Source organism: Vicia villosa, linkage group LG6 (genome assembly GCF_029867415.1).
Source record: "Vicia villosa cultivar HV-30 ecotype Madison, WI linkage group LG6, Vvil1.0, whole genome shotgun sequence".
Classification (NCBI taxonomy): domain Eukaryota; kingdom Viridiplantae; phylum Streptophyta; class Magnoliopsida; order Fabales; family Fabaceae; genus Vicia; species Vicia villosa.
Genome location: NC_081185.1, coordinates 136,828,616 through 136,853,227, shown reverse-complemented (window position 1 = coordinate 136,853,227; position 24,612 = coordinate 136,828,616). Strand labels below are relative to the sequence as shown.

The following is a 24,612-nucleotide window of genomic DNA, read 5'->3' as shown; positions in this document are numbered from 1 at the left end:
GCGAATTAATAAATGATTTTTTTATCATACATCTCGTAAAGTAAATGATAACTAAATGAGCTTCAATCAAATCCAATCTCATTTTGTTCAAACTTCATCTTGCTTTATTCAAAACTTCAATGATAGATTTTCTTCTTCATTATCTCCAATATTTTGTATGTTAGACTTGATAGTTTTTAATGTTATTAGTGTCATATCTAATCAAATGGACTCAACATAATCTTCAAATGAATTAGAATTATAGTTGGTGGTATAATTAGACAAGGAAATTTATGTTTGTATTTATTTTTGTTTTTGTTACCCTTTCTTTTTGGGGAGGATAATTGTTTAGAAACCTTGATGAATGTAATTTGACTAATAGTTACACTAAATTTTAGTATTTCCTAGTTAGTGTGATTAAGGTTAGGCAAATTCCTAGATATAAATTGGAATCTACTCATGGCCAAGTTTATAAGTTTATAAATACAATTTGGACAAGGAAAACTGCATATTTTGCTGGTCTCTGACGTTAAACTTTCCCTCTAGCTCATTGCTTTCTTGCCTTTCTACTAAATTTTGATGTCATAATGTTGAGTGTTGTCAATATACACATGGAACGACACCACAACATCATTTCCTCTGCACGAGATGTATAGGCAAGCACATGTGTAATCCTCAGTATACAAAGGGTCACTCCTAAACCTGTGAATGCAATGATAGTGGGCAATGATTCATCCCTAAAAACGAATAAAAAAATAGTAACAAGAGTGAAAAAAAGTTGTTTTTAACTTAATAATGGGATTTGGAAATTACCGTAAGCAGGGTGCATGAACCTGTCATTTGTTGTGTCATCCAACAGGAACCTTCGTTCAGCTTGGAGTACAAGTATACCAAGCATGCGGCTTCATAGTTCCAATTGTGAATGAACTCCAAGTCGATGAAATACTTATGGTAAGTCACATCCACGTAGATTGCAATTTTGCCCACAAACATAGACATGCCAACCAAGAATAGGAAGAAGCACACCAGTGCACACTCCTTGTGGTAGCCAACCCAAAGATCACTGACATCCGGGTTTTCGACTATCTCTAAGTTGTTATACAACTTTGCCAACCAAGAAAACTTGGCATGTGCACCCCTTGTGTTCTTGCAATACTGAAAGGCTTCCTCAAGGCCAGCTCTCAAATAAACCACCATCATCTCCACTACATCAGCCTTGGTAATCTTAGAATGATCAAGCAACCTTCCTATGATGGGAATGTGTAAGAGGCAAGCTACATCATCTAATATAATCATCATCTCGTTGATGGGCAAGTGGAAAGATGATATTTTGCTATGCCATCTCTCAGCAAATGCAACCTACATGCCATAGGTGATGGTGTTGTACCCGAAAGCACAAAGACCTGCAACACCGGAGTTCTGGAGTACACTTTGGAACCACTTATCCTGTGGCTGAAAAAGACTGTGAATCTTTCTAGCATGGTTTACAGATTTCAGACACTCACATTCCTGTTGAAAATAAAATATAACAGTCTATGTCTAGTTGAATTTCGTTAAAATATTAAAAAATAGGATTGTTAAAAAATATATCTCTCCGTCCCAGATATGCGAAGCCACACGATCTCCAAATTATATTAGTAATAAAGTGTTTATGGGCCCTTCTCAGCAACTAGGACATGTTGTGCAATTGGGGCATCCTCATCATGGTGCACACGACTCTGGGATCTCAATCCCCATGATAGTTAACTCCTAGAGGTCGACTCCTCTCTGTCGTGAGGCATAGGGATGGGTCTAGACTGGTCATGCTGATAAACCCCCTCGTGGTGAGCAAATGCGGTTAGTGGGGGCGGCCAAGTCTCCTCCTTGCGTTGTTTTCAGTAATTTTCCTTGACAAAGACATAAGAAAAGATAATAGTGCATCAGGAAGGAAAGAGTTCAGAGATGTATCTCCAAACACCTGAAATAACACACTTCAGAGATACATCTCCAGAAAAAGCTTCGTTTTTTAGCTTCCATGGCAGAAACATTTATGTCACTGTCCTAGCCTTCCAAAAGTCATCCAAATTCACCCAAATCATAGAAACAGATCCTACACATAATCTATTTCAAATGTTAATGCTATCTAATGCATTAAAAATAACATATTTGAGCTAATACATTTATTAAAACTCAAAATAAGCTAAATGAGAAACTTACTCAAAAATGTGTTGAGGAGCGTGTAAAGTATTTAATACAGTAGTTAGAGGGAGTTGGGAATGGCAAGATACAAGCAAATGATCCAATGTTGCTTCAAATCTTGAGATTGAGTATGAACTGGAAAATGGGTAGAGGGAGGGAGATAGCAATTGTTTTCTGAAAAATGAATAAGGAAAAGAGGGAGAGTGTGGCGTGGGCTTTAAATAGGTTTGCCTAGTTCTGAGATGCATCTTCGATTTTTTTTTTAATTTTAAAAAAAAGGTTAATTCAAAGATGTATCTCAGAACATACCCTACAATTCCCTTTGCAAAAACATCTCTGAATTTACCTTTACCTAAAATGAAGAATTGGTGCATTTAGAAATATATATCTCTGAAAAAAGGAGAAGTTTTAGAAATTTTGGACATGGTCTAGAAAAATTTATTAAGGTGCGGTGAGAAATTGGCTAATAATTTTTATAATAAATCATACTCAACAAATCCACCTTGACGAATATCAAACCTCAACAAGAACTATTTCCAACCATTTTCATAACTCAGTCTATACTCTTTTTTAAGGAGACTCTAAACTAAGTCTAATTTCTACTAACTCATTTGTATAATTTATTTAACTAAGGTTTTATTTAGCCATTTTGGCTTTATAAATGTAGAAATGTAAAAGTTTGCCATATGTTTTTGCAATCAATTCATGACGCTATAAATGTAGAAAGTTGTTTCTTAACTTACAAGTAACATAGTAGCAACTTCTTATATATAAGGAACCCAAAAGCAACAACATAATAAAGTGCACTTTAACATCGGTTATTATAACTTATAAGCATAACCATCAACAATTTCAGACTAAATGTAAAAATATATGAATCTTTCACTGTGAAATGTGTGAAGAAAAATACAAAACCTAGGTGCTTCTGTGCAATTGGACAGAAGCTACACTTTGAAGAGTTTGTTAACTATGTATAGCCAAACATGCTCTAAGGTTTTACCAAAGAATGGCATGCAAATTTATTTATTAACAGCTTTGTACATTTTCATCCGTCTCGAAAAGATTAAAAATCGGAGAATCAGCACTAGCCAGTGTGTTTAGTCATGGTAAGTAAAGTCGAGAAGAATTTCCGTATGTCTGGCTTAATGCAACGCATAAAGTGAGAATACCTGCATATTAAGATTGAGAAAGAAAATATGATCAGTGCAATATACTATAAGAGAACTACATTTGAAGTTGTAAAGAATGTAAGATAACATACCATGGTTTGGAGCTCAAGTTATCAAATTGCTCCAAGATAAAGAGTATGCATGAATATTTTAACGATGTAGCATTATAAGTGTCTGACATCACATACATTACTGAAACATTTTCAACAGAAATATCCTGCAAGAATTATTTAACAATATTAAATTAAACCATTAAAAATTCAAAAAAAAAAAAAGAACAGATTCATGGCCTACCTTAGAAATAACAGATTCACAAATACGCTTAAGACCGTCGAGAAGATATTGATCTGCAACTTTAAGGAGGTCTGGGGCAACATCCAAATCAACATCTACTGTTCCGCCGTATATAAATCTATAGTTCCAGCAGAAAATTAGTTCATAAATAGAGCCTATTATAAAAACATCAATATATAAGTAAAGGGGCAGCACCAACATACCTCATCATCAACTCAAAGACATTCCATTTAATATCTGGAATCTCTATATCCTTGGCTTTCATTTCCTGCATTGCACATTGTAAGGACATTATGAAGGATATTTACATTTCAACTCCACATATCCTTTAATTCTAATTCAATTGTGAAGTGATTATGTGGCTTTCAAAATTTTCAAAATGTTTGTGGAGCTAGATAACTAGTACCAGCGTCATATTAAAAATTCAATTGGCAAATAATAGTTGCTACTTACAGGTAATAAATTAAAAGAAGAATTGAAACTAGGTTGAATGATTAGTTAATGCTTACCTTGTAACCACCATCAAACATTGCGCGAAATATATCAGATGAAAGTAAACAAGCTCTATGAGCATGAAAGCGTTTGCCTGAAGAAAGGAGAATTAAGTAGATTAGTAAATATATCATATTCAATATGCATACAAGCAGAAAATTAATAGAAAAAAGCAGCAAAAATTGACAGCGGCTCTTTTACCTTCAACTATGAATGTGACATCAGAAAGCGCTGGATTGTTTACATATTGCTCATCCAAGTAAATCTACAAAATACATACAACACAAAAACAAATATCTTATTTTCATTCTCATGATCATCACCATAATATATATACAGTAGAATATGAACAAGACAACTAAGGTGTAAAGGCAATAAGTTCAAACTGCAGTTGAATTATGCAACTATGATAATACAGAACTTGTGCAGAGCAAAAAACCAAAATAAATCCTATGAGACATAAAATGAAAAATACCCGGGGAGTTGGTGATACAGGCACAAGATCAACAATAGAGCCACTTATTCCTTTAGTAGCCATTGTGTGAAGCGCTATAGAGGCTTCACGCTTCTTTTCGATTGTAGATCCAAGAAAATACAACAGCAATTCTAATCCTGAAGATTTAGCAGCATTTTGATTGAAAATACTTTCTAAGTACAACCAGAGAAAGGGGACAAAAGTATATATTAAAGTTTGTTACCATTATTGTCAATGAAAATAGTTTTACGATCATCGGCGGAACATAACTGTGCAAGAGCAAGAACTACACGTTTCTGAACAGCCCTTTTCCCGGAGCGCATAAGATATAACATTTGCTTCAGTACCTGCAAAAGAGGAATAAATAAAACAATCAAAATCAATAATGTAAACAACAGTAAAAGGAATGTTTAAATTGATTGTGATTATCATATGACTAAACAAATAAATCATTGGTCATAGATAACTTGGAAGAAAACTTACTCGCCCTTCCATCTTCTCTTCCAATCTTTTTAACATCCTAGCTACACACTCTTGAGTAGGCTGCAAGTCAAACAAAAATCATAAGGAAACTAAATTTGTACTAAACTAGTAAGAGGTTCTAATAGTTATCTTGATAAACAAAACTAAATTATTATTTGCAAAGAGTAAATGAACATACTAGCACAGTGAAATGTCCAGCCTGCAGTTTTCGTAAACCGTCAGCTTTAATAATAAGAGGAACATTGTCCTGTCAAACAAAGCTGTTATGTCAGAGGCAGCATATCACAAGCATCAATGAATAATAAAGGGCCATGTACAATGTAGACCAAGTAAAGAACAAGAAAATTAATTTCACCTCATTATCAGCAAGAGCATAAAGAGCAAAAGCTGCATTGTGTTGGACAGAAGGATTCCTTGCAGCTAGAAGATTGAGGAGAGGCTCTATACCTCCATTGTAAGCAATGCCAGCTTGATTGTCTGAGTCCTAACATGGATTATATAAACAGTTAGAGTTGATCTCAAGACCCTAATTCCCAAATACTGCTAAATATCAGTTGCTAGTGATAATTACCTGTGCCAACCTCCCAAGTGCAAAAGTTGACATTTCCCTAAGTTGTAAATCTGGAGACTTAAGCATTTTGATTAAAGGGTTTATAGCACCTCTTTGGGCAATTTGAATCTGAGTGAACCAGTTATGGGGATTAGTAAGAGAATTTAACTTGTAACCAAGCTATCGCATTGTAGGTTAGCAAAACACAACTTAACCAACCGTGCAATCTGTATCCGTTGTGGCAAATTGACCGATTAAAAGAGCTGCTTCTCTTTGGGTCTCCAAACAGGGGGAACTATCAATGAAAACATAGACTAGTTAAGATAGAAGTAATAGCTTACTACCACAGACCCCTACAATGTTTGACAAATACATCACATGTTCCTAGTCCTATGGATAGCTTAAAGAAAATAAAAGGCAAGATGTGTCACCTTAGTAGATAAATAACTGGTTGTAAAGCCTCTTCTAGAAGAACTTCTCTCTTAATTTCAGGCGAAGAATGGACAAGATTTCCAATCACACCAACCTACACCATTAAATTTCATTCAGCTTGTTCTCGTACATTAGAAAACTGTAAAAAGCAAATTATAATGTTAAAGATTATGTGAATTCATTTGTGTCTTACCGCCTCAGAATGTATTGCAGGATCCTCTGATCCAAGCATTAGTACAAGAGTGGGCAACGCATCACATTCAACAATCTGCATTTTTTAATTCTTGTAAGCAACTATAACAAAAGAATCCAACAGTGTAAGTCATAGTGCTAAATCAACTACCTGGTCCTTATTCTCAGCATTTTGAAATGCAAGAGTTCTCAAGGCCCCTGCAGCAGCTCTCTGTGCCTTTGTATCAATGGAATCAAGCAAATCAACAAGAGGAGGGATGCAACCTTCATGCCTGAACAAAGCATCTATTAGTGCTATCAATTGCAAATAATAGATTGTTAACATTCTGCTATGCAATAGTGCAATAGCAGCTAATGGACAATATTTTGAATTAAAAAGGACGTGCAAGGAGGACTAATGCGTAAGACCTAAAATTTGTCACTCTTAAAGTGTATCTAAATAGGGTCTCATAAAATATTTCTCACAATTAAACCATAGTTAAATAGAACCTCTAAGAATTAAGGCATAACTACACAGGGCCTCCGAAAATTTAAGACAACTTTGATAACAAAACAATGGTGGTATCCCGATTCTGCTATGCTATAGTTGTATACTACTAAAGCAAACATTCTAAAGAATTTGAATTTGGAAGAATAAAACCTGACAAGGTTCTTGTTGCCCATATTTTCATGGGCAAGATTGGTTATTGCATCAGCTACTGTCCCAAGAAGACGAGAATAAATTGCTTGAGAAACACCAGGGGCTTTAGGTCTCAACAACAATTCCTCAAAACAAGGCAAGGCTCCAGTATTAACAATGAGGCTTTGATACTCAGGCTGTTTGAACATGAAGATCAGCATAAGTAAAACAAGAATTATTATCTACAAAGCACAGGTACCCTTAACATAACACTGACACTAACATATCATAGCGACACAAATAATAATTTGAAAATAAATAACCTTGACCGCGAGATGACCAAGGATAGAGACACAGTCTTTTTCCACGTCGTAAGTATCAGCATCAAATTCACCTCCATTAGACACCATATGCAAAACCTTGATCACAGTGGGAATAGCACCACAAACTACCATAAGATCCACATTATCATCTGCAAAGATGAAATTGAACACAATAAATCAGATAAAAAAAACACTCAAAATCAATCAAAACAAAGAAACTAAAACAAAATGAAGAAATGTGAATACCGTCGTTTGCGAATTCAGAAAGAACACGTAGATCATTTTGAGCAGAAGCAATATCTGGATCGGGCAGTGTAATAATTGTGTCAATCCGATCAAGGCGTTGATTAATATCGTCGGCGAGAGTTAAACGCCGAGAGTTTTCGTGAACAACATCGGTGGCTGATTCATTTTCTTCGGTGAAATCCATTTTCCTCTTCAAAGTTTCCTTGCGGTCCATGATAGATTAAAAGCGATGGTTTTTCTGAGAATGAAAATCTGTGTTGAACTTCGATTTTAAATGCGTAAGAGATTGAAATTCGATTAAGAAATGAAAGTAAAATTAGTCTTCCGCTTTTCCAGATTTTAAGCCAAAAAGTTGAGTCTAGAAGAGTGTTCATTCATTTGGCGTAAAACAAAAGTTTGAAGCAATTGAAATAGCGGTAATATTTGGCGCTGAATATTTTGGAGAAAAAACATTTTTGAAATAATGTATTTAAAGCGCCCTTTTTCTTCCCCATTTCACTCTTGTTTAAATACATTATTTCAATAACATTCTTATTATTTAAATATTATAGTAAAACATTTTAAGATTAAATATTAAGATTTCAAACAATTGCCATCATATCTCGTAATAACTCGTTTAGAAAAATCAATCCTATAGGTAGGGTTTTGTTCAATAAAACTCTGAGCCGGACCGAATCGTCGAATCGAACTCATTATATTTGATTAGTGAACCGAATTATATTTTACAAATATTTTTAAAATTGAGCCATATGAAAAATAAATAAAATCGAAATTGAAAATTACTAAAAACAAGTTTTAAATTTTAAATAATAAAAATAAAGAAATATGTAACAGTTTAGTTCTTTACTAAATTGTTCGATTTAAGATAAATTGTCTTCTAACGATTTGATCTGTTTTAGAATTTTAAAATGATATACTAAATCAATAAATTAAATTTGTTTTGGTTCTGACTAAATTAAAACAGTTCAATTCGATTTAATTGAATTTTTATTATAATTTCATTAAGTTTAAATTTTCTCAAATCTTCTCACTAAAATACCATGAACACCCATAGCCATATATTCTACTAATGTAAATCAATTTTTATTTAATAAATTAGCAAAATGAATTATGTGTAAAACTCAATACCTAAAAAAGCATATTAAAAAATTAGAAATATTAGAAAAATAAAATAAGATATAATGAATTGGGTGTTTATTTTCTCTAATTAATATATAAAAAATAATAACAATGAATAGGTACATAAAATAACTATATAATAAAACATTATATATAAATAGAAATTGAAAAAAATTGAAACTTGAGATTGCTAGAGTAATATTTATAAATGCTTTACATTAAAAAATTATGAGAAAGTAAGAACAATGTATTTTATGTTTATTTTTCTTAACTTTTAAGAAAATTTATATATTGTTTTAAACTTAAAAACTATTATCTATTATCTATAAAAATAGGATATTATTATAAAATATTGATAGGTGTTGAATAATACATCATCTTATTAAAAAAATGGTTTGAAAGAATGGACTATATTTTGTCATCTCAACATTACTTATATCATTAGATATATTAAAATATGTTTTAATAAATATTAAAATAAAACTTTATAAATATTAATATTATTATTTCTTTAAAAGAGAAAATTTGTGTGGCCTAATGGTGAAAGCATGAGTATTGAAAGTATGATTTTCTCAAGGTCTTAAATTCAAATTTTGTTAGATACAAATCTATAACTATATATTCTAATCTATAACTAATGTATAAATTGTAGAGGCTGAAGAGGAGAAGGTCGAAGTCCAAAGATAAAAGATTACATAACAACCAACTAAGGAGAAGATTCTCCAATACAATTAGCTAATAAAATTAGCTAATAAAAGAAGTGAAATTTGAGCAGGAACTAGCTTGTAAAACATCAAATTAGAACCTAGATTATACCCCATATTGACAAGTGCATTTGCATAACTATTCTACTCACGGTAAACATGTCAAACCCAAACCCCCCAATCCAGTTTGAGCAACTATTAAATTTGTTATACCAATCACATTCCAACTTTACTACCAGGTTCTGAATCTAAAATGTTTTGAGCAACCACGTTAAAATATATATGAAACTCAACAGCTTGAAACCAAAGCTCTTGCTAATATTAATCTTTCTAGCACACCCAAAGTACAACAATATATGTACTACAAGAACCCAAATATATGAAGATTGAGAAAAACACAAGAAATGGGGGTTTAAATTGGGTTTTCAAAAAAAAAAAACTTTTATAAATCATATTCAATCAAACAATTGAGATAGACAAGATATAGAAAGGAGGAAGAATGACACTTCTGGTATATACAAGTTCACCTTAAACAAGGTTAATTTTGTCCATCCGTCGAGATGATTTCGCCTTAAAAAAGGACTTAATCCACTAATATTGAAAGATTACAAACAACCTCTAAGAGCCCCGCGATTGATCGCCTCATTGTGCGGCAAGGGTCTCGGTTAAGGATCCAGCGATATTGTTCGCCTTATTGGGAAATCTTCCCATGAACTCTTAAATTTCCTTCAAAGAAATAGATCACCAAACATATAGACTTTAACATAATGAAAAGTGAGGTGCCTCATTAAAAATCTTCGCTTCTTGTAAGAATGCAAAAAGTGAAAAAGTGTACCCCATAAAGTAACTTGTTCTTTTACAATTGGAAAATATACAATACTCGTCAATAAAAACAAAAAAAAAATCAAACAATACTAAAGAAAAACAAATGAAAGTTATGGTGACGTCTTCAGTGGGTATATCTCCTAAATATTTAGCGTTCAGTATCCTTAGAGGTTGGGGAGGAGATTTCCTCTCCTTTGTGGAATTTCTCTAGTGGATTTATTCCTGAGTTTATCTTTCTGGTCTTCCCACCTTGAGGATTGATTCTCTTCACCATGAGGCTTTCTGCATATCATTTTCTAGAGATTTTCTGATCTCCTTGGATAACCTCTACTCACCCATTGAGGAGAAGGTACTTCATGCATAAATAAATAGTAGACAAGGCAGCGCTCAGTCGATTAAAGGCGACCTATTGGTTGCCTTATAAATCTATAATCATATTATATGTAGAAGGGGCATCGATAACCAGACACCTAACCTTTATTTCCTTAGCTTGATCTTCTTCTTCAAAGTAGATCCTCAAGGTGATATATCCATTTATATATGCTTGTTCTCCTAAGAATCCAACTAGTGATCCTCTAAAGGGCTTTGGGTCTTTTGGGTCGAGCTGAAGTCTTTCAAACACCTCCCAATACAATATGTATGTGGAACTTCCTTGGTCAATGATAACTCCTTTAATCTCCCAGACTTTGCATTTGACAACAATGACCATGGGATCATCGTTATGAAGGTGAATTCCAAATACATCTTTCTCTCAGAAGGCGATCATAGCTTCCAGTACTTGAGCCCTCCTTCAACCTTGACCTCAAGGAGGTTTTCTACATTAGGGATTTGGCGAACCTAGCTTTTTCTTGCCTAACCTTAATCACACTAACTATAAACTGTATAAGATCACTTGAGAGAGTGAGAGAGAGAGATATCATTTGTTTATATTTTCAAACTTCATCTTGATTTTTTCAATACTTCAACGCTTATTTTTTCTTCATTGTCTCTAATATTTTTTTATGTTTGACTTGATAGTTGTTAATGTTATTGGTTTTGCATCCAACTAAATGGACTCAATGTAATCTCCAATTGAATTTGAATCATATATGTTTGGTATTGCAATTAGATAGTGAAAATATATGTATATATTTATTTTTGTTATTATATATTACCTTTCCTTTTTTGGGTTAGGATATTTATGTTCAACAACATTGATGCATGTATTTTGTTAATAGTTACGCTACACGTATTTCATAGTTAGTGTGATTAAGGTTAGGCAAGTTTCTAGCTGTAAGTGAAAGTATAATATTGACCAAATTTATAAGTTTATAACATGTCATAAAGTTGTAGAACGCAATCACTTAAGTATACTTTTAATCGATCTTTTTCTCAAAGCTTTCATATATAAAACATCGGACATAAAGAATATTAGTGTTTGTATCCCAGGTAAAGAAAATGAAAACAACATAATAAGCCCTAAAAAACATAAATTTATTAGACAGAAAAACATTTCATTGAATGGGATCTAAATATAGATAAAGTTATGAATCCACCACAACCTACCTATTTAGCTTAACAAATTCAAAGGGGAAAGAGAACAAACACAAATAATCAAACATGAAACAGATGAATAAAGTAACAAATCAATAAAAAAAATATAGAAGCCCAAAAGATTAACTCATAATGTTTGAATAAAATAGATTTGCAGAAATTATGTTTCCCTTTAAATACAAAAAAAAAAGTGAAAATAAGATAATCTCAAGGTTTGACAAGTGAAAAATACATATAAAGAAAATGTTAATATTAATCTATAGTAAAATATTTATGTATGTTTAGATAATCTGATCAACCTTAAATTAAGGCCACCAAAATTTATAAACAAAAATTCACAATAAAAATTATACAGACATAGGAGATCAATGTGATTTCCCTCATCGGATAGTTAGAATAGATGACTAGCAAACCTCCTAAGAAGAGACTAAAGACTATGGGTGAAGATTACAGTCAGTCAGAGTTACTCACTTCGGCGAGCCAGAAAGTGATAAAGCCTAGAGAGAAAAGATTACATAACAATCAACTAAGGAGAAGATTCTCCAATACAATTAGCTAATAAAGGAAGTGAGATTTGAGCAGGAACTAGCTCGTAAAACATCAAATTAGAACCTATATCATACCCCATGTTGGCAAGTGCATTTGTATAACTATTCTACTCACGATAAATATGACAAACCCAAACCTCCCAATCCAGTTTGAGCAAATATTAAGTTTGTTGTACCGATCACCCAATTTAACTACTAGGTTCTGAGTCTAAAATGTTTTGAGCAACCACGTTAGAATATATATGAAACTCAGTAGCTTGAAACCAAAGCTCTTTTGCTAATATTAATCCTTCTAGCACACCAAATATTTAACAATATATGTACTACAAGAACCCAAATATCTGAAGGTTGAGAAAAACACAAGAAATGTGGGGTTTGAATTAGGTTTTCAAAAAAAACTCTTTTAGAAATCCTATTCAATCAAACAATTGAGATAGACAAGATATAGAAAGGAGGAAGAATGACACTTCTGGTTTGTACAAGTTCACCTTAAATAAGGCTAATATTGTCCATCCGTCAAGATGATTTCTCCTTAAAAAAGGACTTAATCCACTAATCTTGAAAGATTACGAACAACCTCTTAGAGTCCCGTGATTGATCACCTCATCGAACGACAAGGGTCTCGCTTAATGATCCAGCGATATTGTTCGCCTTATTGGGAAATCTTCCCATGAACTCTTAAGTTTCCTTCAAAGAAATAGATAGCCAGACATATATACTTTAACATAATGAAAAGTGAGGTGCCTCATTAAAAATCCCCGCTTCTTGTATGAATGCAAAAAGTGAAAAAGTGCACCCCATTAAGTAACTTGTTCTTTTAAAATTGAAAAGATACAATACTCGCCAATAAAAATAAAAAAATCAAACAATATTAAAGAAAAATAAATGGAAGTTATGCTGACGTCTTCAATGGGTACATCTCCTAAATATTTAGCATTCAGTATCCTTAGAGGTTGGGGAGGAGCTTTCCTCGCCTTTGTGGAATTTCTCTAGTGGATTTATTCCTGAGCTTATCTTTCTGGCCTTTTCACCTTGAGGGTTGATTCTCTTCACCCGGAGGCTTTCTGCATATCATTTTATGGAGATTTTCTGATCTCCTTGGATAACCCCTACTCACCCATTGAGGAGAAGGTACTTCATGCATTAATACATAGTAGACAAGGCGGCGCTCAATCGGTTAAAGGCGACCTGCTGGTTGCCCTATAATCATATTATATGTATAAGAGGAATCGATAACCAGACACCTAACCTATATTTCCTTAGCTTGATCTTCTTCTTCAAAGGAGATCCTCAGAGTGATATATCCATTTACCTATACTTGTTCTCCTAAGAATCCAACTAGTGATCCTCTAAAGGGCTTCGGGTCTTTTGGGTCGAGCCGACGTATTTCAAACACCTCCCAATATAATATATATGTGGAACTCCCTTGGTCAATGGTAACTCCTTTAATCTCCCAAACTTTTCATCTGACGACAATGACCATGGGATCATCCTTATGAAGGTGAATTCCAAATACATCTTACTCTTAGAAGGTGGTCGTAACTTCCAGTACTTGAACCCGCCTTCAACCTTGACCTCAAGGAAGATTTCTACATTAGGAATTTGCGAACCTACCTTTTTCTTACAGAACTAGTTTCGCCGCCTCCGGCAAACTCTCTTGCAACAATGTTGTGCGTGTGATGCATGACTTTGTTGTACTCGCCCCAAAGCAATTATTTGGCTTTGTTGGGCATGAGGCTCCCAATTTTGTATCTCCCACACAAGCTAGATTTTTTTAACGAACGGGGGAGTCGCCCTTCACATATTTCTAAGAGATAGACAAGATCACAAACATTTCCGTAACTTGAGTAGCAATGATGTGTTGCTAGATACCGCTTGCGGTTTATTATATTAAATGTGTGATTTAATATAATTGCCGACGTCGCGAGAACCTATAGGGTTACACACATAAGGACAAATTGATGAGAGATAGAATAAATAAAGAACACCGTAAAGTACAATGTACTTGAGAGATTTATGGAACACCGTAAAATACGGTGCACTTAAGTGAAATATGGAACATCATATAAATAATAATAATAATACTTAATATTATTATTATCATTATTATTTTATAACAGTTATAAAATATGTTTATTATAATAATAGTTATAATAGTAATAATAATATTATTATTATGTGGTGCACTTAAGTTGGTCTTTTAGCTTGCAGCCCACACAAGTGGTTCTATAAATACAACCCTTGTGCATAGGCTTTGTTTTGATGAAAATTAGGTTTGTGAAATCCTGGTCGTATTTCTCTCTCATTTTATCTCATTCAAAGCCTTCGTTCGTAACATCTAGCACTGAGACTGAAAGTTGTTTGTTCGCGTGGACTGAGTAGAGGCGTTGTTCTTCATCAACGCTCGTGGTCAATCCTCCGGTTTTTGCATCAAAGTTATTAATCACCATAAGAGGTAATTGTTCTATCACTGATCATGTTCATTCGTAAGGATTAATTAAATAGAAATTTTTAATTTCCGCTACGCATTGTATCGCGATTCCCATACAGTGGTATTAGAGCCACTTAAGATAACATGATCGGATAGTTGTTAACTTTCTGTATTTTGTGTATAAATTCAATTAAAACACATAATAAATTAAATAATAATAAGAAATTAAATTTTGGCATCATGTTGTGTATGATTTGGATGATTCGATATTGACTATGCTTTGGAATCCGACATTTGTATGATGAAGCAATAACATTTCAATCATTCAAATTTAATAATCGATCATTACGGTTTTGATATTATGAATGTGTTGTATTAGAGTTTATGATGATACAAAAGTTGTATTTTCAAGAGTTATAAAATTTGGATTTGAAACGACACAAGAGTTGTGCATCAAATATGCATAATTTTATAATAATATAAAAATAATGATAATTGTTATTGTTATTATTATAATTTTTATTTGTTTCATGATATAATAATAAGAGTTATTATTATATTTAAAATAAATATTAAATGTTACAATAATAGCGATTTTGAAAAAAAACATATGTGAAGGATACAACATATGTTAACACGAAAGTTGTTGTAGTAATCAGTAACGTGATGATGTTGTGCTGGTAATGAAAAATAAGCCAAACATTGCCTTATATACCGTGGTGCCAAAACATTATGTTACATTAGCCACGTGGTTTTATCAAATTAATTTAATTAGTATAATAATAATTGATATTATTATTTGATTTAAATAATTTGGTATAATTTTATAATAATGCAGCAAATTACAAATAACTCTTCATGATTAATTGTCAAAAATTAATTTAATTATTTAATTAACATAAATTAATTTAATAATTATAATAGTAAAAGTGTGTTTATTATTACTTTATTGTGGTGATCGATCATGGTCTTAGTCATCTTTTATTTTATTTTGGGATTTTAAAATACGACCTGCGTGTCGTGCCTTTCTCTATACTCTCTTTATGTAACTTCTTTTCTCATCTCACTCTCTCGTATATAAAACGAGTATTCTTTGATGTAATATAATGTTATGAAGAAAAAAATAAGACAAGATAAAAGGAGGACAATCATGGAGATCTAACTTGGAGAAGCATAGATCGATATTAGGTTTAGCTTAGGTTCTCTCATTGGCTTGAGAAAACAATTGCGTTAGGGGCCATAACTGTATCCATTTTGTTTATGTATGTTGATGCATGTGAGAGACGTTTTGTATGATAAACAAGTCGGTGAGATCAAACTAATTACAAACTCCCTAAAAAAATATTAAGTTTATGCTTTCCAAAGTTTTAGCACTCATCAAGACTAGTGTCGAATATTGTAGGTTTCGCCTAACAAGAGGTGCATGTTCTATATTAGTAAGGTGCGATGGGATAAATGTAATATCCAACTGCTAAAACACTGGGTCAAACTTAACTAAACAATCATAATTAGATTATATATGTTTAGAAGCAAGAGTTGGGGGTAGTCCATATGATGGATTAAAATAAGGAGTTATTCACCAAACTGATAATATTTGAGAATTATATTAGATACAATTGGAATGAGTTCCTACCTAAATAATTGAGTTATGTTTAATCAGCATAACGCTGATTTAAAATGAAGTGAAATATGGATCTCGATCCACTAGAAAATCTTCCAACGAGATTTTCCGAATCAAATGGTGAGAGTCATTTGGTTTGAGTAAATTAGTGGGAGCATATTTAATTAAAGGCCTAATTGAATGTGTTTTAATAATACTGATATCTTCACAATCTTTATGTAGATTACCATGACAAAAAAACACCTCTAACAAAATTTTACCATCAATCCTTGACAAGAAAAATTTGTCTGGGACAAATTTTTTGGATTGGCACTGAAACCCGATGATTGTTCTCAAACATGATAAAAAGTTGTACGTCTTAGAGACACCTATTCCTGAAGAGGAGCCTCCTAGCTCTGCTCCTAAGGCTGAAAGAGATGCCTATAAGAAGCATGTCGATGATGCCAATGAAACTGTTTGCCTCATGCTGGCTACCATGAACTCGAAATTACATAAGCAACATGAAAACATGGCAGAGTTCTATATGATCGAACACCTAGAGATGCTCTATCAAGAGAAAGCCATACACGAGAGGTTTAAAGTTTCAAAATCCCTTTTTCAAGGTAAGTTAGCTGAGGGAACCCCTGTAGGTCTCCATGAACTCAAGATTATTGGGTGAATGGAGAGCCTCGAAAGGTTGGGGTTTCCCCTCAGAAAGGAACTTGTGACTAATTTGATATTCCAATCATTTCGAGAGAGGTTCAGTCAATTTATTCTCAATTTCAACATGAATGATATCGACCAAAGTCTTCCAGAACTGCTAAGCATGTTAAGAGTTATTGAGAAGAATCTAAGTCAAAAGGGAAGACCATTTTGATGGTCAGTGATGGAAAGAAGCAAAACAAAATGCCCACCAAGAAATTTGGTAAAGGGAATGGCAAGGAAGTTGCCAAACTCAAACCTACTGCTCTTGCTTTGAAGCCTAATGGGCATAGTAAAGAATTACACTTTCTTCCATTGCGGTAAGACTGAACACTAGAACAGAAACTGCCCAAAGTATATGAGAGAAGAAATCAAACCTTGTTAGACATGGTTTGATCCATGATGAGTCACACCGATCTTCCAAACTCATTTTGGATACATGCTCTGCTGACAACAACTTACACATGCTCTGAGAAGACATCATGAGTTATGGAGTGGTAAAAAATCACACATGTCTTACATGAAGATTTGGGGTTGCGAAGTATATGTGAAACTATAAATTTCAACTAAGTTTAAGCCCAAATATGAAAAATGCTTATTTGTGGGATATCCTAAAGAAACAATAGGTTATTACTTCTATAAATACTTTTGAGGGTAGAATGTTTGTCGCACGAACCGATGTTTTCTCAGAAAAAGACTTTATTTCTAAAGAAATTAGTGGGAGGAAAGTAGAGCTTGAAGAAATTCAAGAATCACAAAGCATTGATACACATATGGAGGAATTAGAGCAGGAAACACAAGTAGTTGTGGAAGAGCAACCTGCTCAAGTAGAACAAGACCAACATAGGTCAAGCAGGATACACTGGTCTTCAGCCATTCAGTCTTATTTCGACTCCTCATAACTTCATTATAGTTTCTAGGTTCTTCATCTAAAACCTCACTTTCAAATATTAAGGCATAAGCAATTAGATCTGCATAGACAAGTCTTTGAGGTGGCTTATTGATTCTTCTCGGCCTATCTCTTGCCAACAAGTAGTCGTCGACAATTTCCCCAACTTACTAAGTATCTTCAGCATCTTGTGCTTCTTCTTTGACTTCATATGGGATACACAATTCAACATAGACATACTCCACCTCAACAGGAATCTCTCACTGTTCCAGCTCTTCGGATATTTCTTAGTTTCGACCAACGTCATCATTTTTCTTGAAATCCATTCCAGCTTCGTTGAAAACTACATCTTGACTAGTGATACACCTCCTGTGACCTGGCTCTGGCACCATGGCCTATAAGCTATGACTCCTTCACGGCATCTCATGAACATGCATCTAAGAGCCTTAGGTTCGACCTTGTCTTGCCTAATATGAGCATAGGCTACGCAACCAAATACTCAAATTTTGTCGAGATCTGGTGGATGTCCCGACCAAAATTCTTCAGGTGTCTTCATATTTATCACAGTCGAAGGACATTTTTTATCACATATGTTGTTGTCAAAACAAATTCTACCTGTTGAAGCGGTAAAGTGGCAAGCAACAAAAGTTTTGGAAGTATTTATCCGGGAAATTATCGTGTCCACAGAGATTAGTGCTACTGAACTGCCGTTCGACGGATTCTTAGTTCTTGAGTTCAGGTTAAATGGGTTTTAAGTAAAAAATGGAAAAGTAAATATATGAACATAAAATAAATACATTCTTGATAGAGAATAACTTATCTGGTTCGAATCTAAACTACTCCTCACAAACTTAGATTTATTACTCCGCCACACTCAATCTATAATACTCATCAGAATCACCACATATCCCTCACATCAATGTCCATTTCTGCAACACCGACTAGAGTTCAACTATATTTCTCTTTCGGTGGTGTCTCAACCGATCTAACAACACAGAGACATTAGACTTAGATATTATGGGGATGTTAACCCCAATCATATATCTAGAATCTAAAGCTAACAGATATCCCCCTAATCAAGATTCATGATGTCTATTTCTACAACAATACAAATCCAAAGCAGTTAAGCAAAAATATCAAAGAAACACCGATTAAGATTTGTAAATCAAACTTTATACAACTAGTAGAAAGAGTAACAAACATCCATGGGTTTAGAGTAATTTGCATACAAACTCAACAAAAGAGAAATACAAAGAGAAGAGAAGAAGATGAACCAAACATTTATTTGTTTGTCAACACCAATCGATGAGAAATTTGACCTCCGATCATCAAGATGCAAGCTCCAATGGTGTTTTCTAAGCTATCTATACCAAAAAAATGAAGGTTTGATGGATTGGGAACAAATACTCCAAAACAATAACCTAAAAAAATGTGTTTTTACCCCTATTTAACAATTTTGGAAATCGCTCAGCGCGAGTCGCGCGCAAAAGTGGCAAGCAACAAAGTTTCAGAAGTATTTATCCGGGAAATTATCGTGTCCACAGAGATTAGTACTACTGAACTGCCGTTCGAAGTATTCTTAGTTCTTGAGTTCGGGTTAAATGGGTTTTAAGTAAAAAATGGAAAAGTAAACATATGAACATAAAATAAATACATTCTTGATGGAGAATAACTTATCTGGTTCGAATCTAAACTACTCTTCACAAACTTAGATTTATCAATCCACCGCACTCAATCTATAATACTCATCAGAATCACCACATATCCCTCACATCAATGTCCATTTCTGCAACACCGACTAGAGTTTAACTATATTGCTCTTTCGACGATGTCTCAACCGATCGAACAACACAGAGACATTAGACTTAGATATTATGTGGATGTTAACCCCAATCATATATCTAGAATCTAAAGCTAACAGATACCCCCTAATCAATATTCATGATGTCTACTTCTACAACAATACAAATCCAAAGCAGTTAAGTAAAAAGATCAAGGAAACACCGATTAAGATTTGTAAAGCAAACTTTATACAACTAGTAGAAAGAGTAACAAACATCCACGGGTTTAGAGTAATTTACATACAAACTCAACAAAAGAGAAATACAAAGAGAAGAGAAGAAGACGAACCAAAAATTTCTTTGTTTGTCAACACCAATCGATGAGAAATTCGACCTCCGATCATTAAGATGCAAGCTCTAATGGTGTTTTCTAAGCTATCTATACCAAAAAATGAAGGTTTGATGGATTAGGAACAAATACCCCAAAACCATAACCTAAAAAATGTGTTTTTACCCCTATTTAACAATTTTGGAAATCGCTCAGCGTGAGTCGCGCGCAGGAGGGCGCTTTGTGCCGACTGTGTTGTCATGAAGAAAAACAACTTATGTAAAAATGCCATAATTTGATAACCGTAACTCCGATTTGTGCCCAGTTCGAAGCGTTGGAAAGCTTATTAAATTTCCTATCTAACAATGACAAAATATCAACCAAATTTATGATTTTTTATTCTTTTATTTTGAGCCTTATTCGTTGATGAGTTGGTTCCGTTGCTCAAAATCACGCGTTTGAAGTCGTGTCTTCGACACTTTATTGCTCATGCTCAAAATACACAAGAATACCTACAAAAGACACAAAAATTATCAAAAGGTATAAAAGTATATGAAAATACAACTATTCACAAAGTATACGTATTTATACATAAAACGGGGAATTATTCAACGAATATCAACTAAAGTCTCGATAAGTACCACAAAACTTATATACAAAATAAATACATTTTGGCACTTATCACTATCCAAAACACCTTCTTTAACCCAACACTAGTCAACATGCATGTAACTCTTTCCAAAATGGTTTGATTAAATCTTTCACCAAACAATTTTGTTGGGTAGTGTCTGCAGTAGTTCTGTGCCTTGCAAAATTCAAAACCATTGTCGGTTCTCAAGCTCTTGACCTTTCTGCCAGTTTGATTTTCGACCAGAGTCTTCTAACTTTTGAAATTCTCAAAAGTTTCATCCTTAGTCTTCTGGATGAATACCCATAACTTTGTGAAATAATTATCACTTATGGATAGAAAATATCTTTCTCCTAAATGTGACGTACACCTTGCAGGGCCCAAAAGATCAGCATGGATGTTATCAAGGGATCCATGTGTTCTTTGTTTTCCTATATTGAACTTCACTCTGTCTTCGCCCAGCAGATTTTGTCTCCATCAAGCAGATTTTGTTTCCCCAATTAGACCAGGCCCCTTTCACTGACATGGACCAATCTCATGTTCCAAATTTTTTACTTTGACAAAAGTTTCGTGGATGCAACATCTATAAAACCACTTACAACTTTAGCCTCAAGGGTATATAACCCTTGTTTCTTCCCGCCTCTCAAAACTTCCTTAGACTCTTTCATGACTCTTAGGATATTTTTCTCTCCTTGAAAAACATATCCTTTCTTGTCAAATTCACCAAGAGAAATCAAATTTCTCTTTAAATCAGGAACTTACCTGACTTCAATCAACAACTTTATTAACTCATCATGGAGCTTGAATCTCACAGATCCAACACCTGCAATATTGCAAGCTTTGTTGTTTCCCAATAATACAGATCCACATCTTGATCACATAGTTCCTCAAACACGTTTTTGTTTAGAGTTTTGTGCCAAGTGCAACCCTAATCCATAATCCACTCCTTACTCGAGTCAATTCTAGAAACCACAAGAACATTAGATGAGTCGAAATCATCTTATACAATGGTTGTGTTGCCATTATCCTTACCTCTATGATCTTTCAGGCGTTCAGGGAACACTTTTCTTGTATGACCCTCCTTCTTACAGTGATAACATCGAATACCAGATGCATCACCACTATAAGACTTCTGCTGACTTTTACCCTTCTTCTTGTCGAACTTTCCATCTCTCTTTGTGAATTTTACCTTAATCGACAGGCCTTCACCAGTTAAAGATGGCTTGTGCTCCTTTCATTCATTCAAATCCTTAGAATACAACAACGACTGAACGTCTTCAAAGGTCAGAGACTCTCTTCCATACAACAAAGTTTCTTTGAAGTGAGCATGTGATCTAGGCAAAGCACACAGCAGCAACAGAGCTCGATCTTCATCATCGATCTTGACATCCCTATTTTCATGATAAACAATCAGCTTGCTGAACATATCCAATTGCTCATCCAAGACTTTGTCTTCACTAATCTTGAATGAATAAAGATTAACTACAATGGGTTTTGCTACAATAGACCCACTTGTTTTTATGAAGGTCTATTTTAGCAAGTTTTAACTACAAAATAATTAAATGCACCTTAAGGTGGATGTTGCTAAAATAGACCTTCATAAAAATAAGTGGGTGGGGTTTGCTATAATACTCCCACTTAATTTTATGAAGGTGTGTTTTAGTAAATTTTAACAAAAAAATACTTAAATGCACCCTAAGGTGTATGTTGCTAAAATAGACTTTCATAAAAACAAGTGGGTCTATTGTAGCAAAACCCTATTTATATATATTATTATTATTATTATTATTATTATTATTATTATTATTATTATTATTATTTTATATATAATTAAAATAAAAATAGTTAAGTGCATCCAAAAGTGCATATGTTATTAAAAATACACTTTCATAAAGAGATATATATATATATATAAATTATTATTTTATATATAATTAAAATAAAAATTAAATATAACTTAAAATTTGACGTTTACCATTCACCGAAAATATAAAACTACTTTAGACGTAAGGTATATTCCCATTAAATTTTATAACTTATAAGCGATGGATTTTTGTTTTTGTATGTCTTGTTACATACACGGGATGAAACTTCGTTTTGGGAATCTCTCGTGACTCTGCCTAATGAGGCGACAAATAACAACTAGCTAAGTAGTAGCATATATATACATGTAACGTTGACAGAAAGGAACAAAACCTCGACTATTTCTCATCTGGCTGATGTCTTCATGGATTTTATTATGTTCCTGAGTCAGAGATTCCCCGCACAATAAGGCTAAATTGTTGTCACTATAGCGTAGGATATATCTTATATACATAGCTATTTTTTGGCTACTGAGATTCTCTGTTCCCAGCCCTTATATCAGAATAATAGAAACTCTATATTATATATAAACGTATTTCAGTTTTATCTTATGGTTATTTAATTATGATAGACTATTAAAAGTGTAACCATGATATTTATTTAATATTTTTTTTAAAGAGATTATTCATTTCAATTATTTTTATTATGACTTTGTCAAGGAACCGTTGTAGTTCTTCTCATAATATTAATTGATATGTAATTTTTTTGTTTCCTCTCTGTTGACCTTGTGCCCTCTTTTATAAACAGGTTAAAAAACATTTAGTTCTCCGATTTATATTATCTTGTTTACTAAAAAAATAGTCTACCATCTTTTAAATCTTCAGAAATCAGTTTTACTTCAATATTTTGATTGAAGAAAATATGAAATATTGTACTTTCAGTGGTGAAACGAAAATGAAAGAATATTGGATGTCATATGTCCCAATTATACATATATCCTCTATGACAACGGGTCGGATCGGGTGCGAATTTCATACTATCCAAACCCGCACTTAAAATTGGCACCCGAACTCGAACCCAAACTCAAATATTGTTCGAATGGTAAAATAACACCCACGCCCACACCCGTTGGGTTCGGGTTTTCTCAGCCAATCCCAAACCCGCTGCAAAATACATAAAATACATTTTTTATACAACTTTTCACAATATATATATATATATATATATATATATATATATATATATATATATATATATATATATGTTTCGGGTGCGGATTTCATACTATCCAAATCCGCACCCGAAATATCGGGTGGCATCCAAACTCAGTCAACTCGGATTTTCACCCGTTGACTCGGATTTGGATGGACCCCACAGGTTCGGGTATGCTTGTCATCCCTACCTCTAAAACACATAAATGATATAACAAATCCTTGAATCTAATAGCTTAAAAATATATTTTAAAAAAAATCAAATACCACATATCAAATTATCAGAAGTTTTAAAAGAAAAATAAAAGATCCGGTATAATATTCATAATTTTGAATTTTCTAATCTTTAGTAAAAATATTGGAGAAAAAAAATAGATTTTTTCTTCACCCAGCTCCTAACCTTCTTGCCCACCCCTGGTGAATTTACAACATTACCCCTTCTTTCGGAAGTTCATTTCCGAAACGGTACTTTTTTTTGAAAAAAAGGTGTTTTCGGAAATGAACTTCCTAAAACGTGTTTTTTTTAATATAAAATATTGGTTTCGGAGATGCATCTCCGAAATAAAGTTACATTTTCAGAAAATGTGGTGTTTCGGAAGTTCATCTCCGAACGCACCCCCCTTGGAGAATTCGGAAATGAACCTCCGAAAATATGTCTGGACAGAATAAAATGAAAAACAACAACAATTCGCTTTATTTAATCGAGTGAAGATTACAACGATAATAATACATAAAATTAAAGTTACATATTGTTGAACACGGGTAGGTGGGGATGAGAGAGTGGTGGGGAGAAAAAAAGGCTTCCAAATTTCAAAAGGTGTACTACTGTAAGTAACAAATGACGGAGGAGGTGTAACCGGGGCCGGAACATATGACGGAGGAGGTGGATGTCCGGAGGAAGAAGAACCGGAGGTACGTCCACCGTGTAACGCCCCGAATTTAATTAATTAGTTAATTAAATTATTTAAGAATTTAATCATTGGATTTAATCGAAGTTCAAGGATCAATCAGAATTGTCGGTATTTTTTTGGGAAGCGTATTTGGATTATTAAGTTAAAGTTGGATTTTATTCGGTTAG

General features: G+C 33.5%; 2 protein-coding genes across 2 annotated transcripts; both read right to left on the bottom strand.

Annotated features, from left to right (window-relative positions):
- Window positions 1-675: 675 nt before the first annotated feature.
- On the bottom strand, window positions 676-1,278 carry LOC131614773 (uncharacterized). Its single transcript, XM_058886327.1, has 2 exons — window positions 813-1,278; window positions 676-716 (listed from the first exon to the last, which is right to left on the bottom strand). The coding sequence occupies exons 1-2, from the start codon at window positions 1,276-1,278 to the stop codon at window positions 676-678; spliced, it is 507 nt and encodes a 168-aa protein (XP_058742310.1).
- A 1,697-nt stretch (window positions 1,279-2,975) lies between these two features.
- LOC131612488 (ARM REPEAT PROTEIN INTERACTING WITH ABF2-like) lies at window positions 2,976-7,778 on the bottom strand. Its single transcript, XM_058884280.1, has 19 exons — window positions 7,433-7,778; window positions 7,187-7,335; window positions 6,885-7,060; window positions 6,396-6,516; window positions 6,246-6,320; window positions 6,052-6,146; window positions 5,840-5,915; window positions 5,642-5,749; window positions 5,426-5,554; window positions 5,249-5,317; window positions 5,071-5,130; window positions 4,811-4,934; window positions 4,588-4,724; window positions 4,314-4,377; window positions 4,130-4,206; window positions 3,824-3,888; window positions 3,621-3,738; window positions 3,419-3,543; window positions 2,976-3,326 (listed from the first exon to the last, which is right to left on the bottom strand). The coding sequence occupies exons 1-19, from the start codon at window positions 7,644-7,646 to the stop codon at window positions 3,242-3,244; spliced, it is 2,067 nt and encodes a 688-aa protein (XP_058740263.1). The 5' UTR covers window positions 7,647-7,778; the 3' UTR covers window positions 2,976-3,241.
- Between the last annotated feature and the right edge of the window lie 16,834 nt (window positions 7,779-24,612).

What these genes read in the sequence shown, in the direction of transcription:
- LOC131614773 (XM_058886327.1), bottom strand. Translation starts at nt 1,278, where the DNA reads ATGATGATTATATTAGATGATGTAGCTTGCCTCTTACACATTCCCATC. An exon ending in GATGACACAACAAATGACAG is followed by an intron (nt 717 to 812) that starts GTTCATGCACCC and finishes ATTCGTTTTTAG; the next exon opens with GGATGAATCATTGCCCACTA.
- LOC131612488 (XM_058884280.1), bottom strand. Translation starts at nt 7,646, where the DNA reads ATGGACCGCAAGGAAACTTTGAAGAGGAAAATGGATTTCACCGAAGAA. An exon ending in TTCTGAATTCGCAAACGACG is followed by an intron (nt 7,336 to 7,432) that starts GTATTCACATTT and finishes TCATCTTTGCAG; the next exon opens with ATGATAATGTGGATCTTATG. An exon ending in AACTTGAGCTCCAAACCATG is followed by an intron (nt 3,327 to 3,418) that starts GTATGTTATCTT and finishes CTTAATATGCAG; the next exon opens with GTATTCTCACTTTATGCGTT.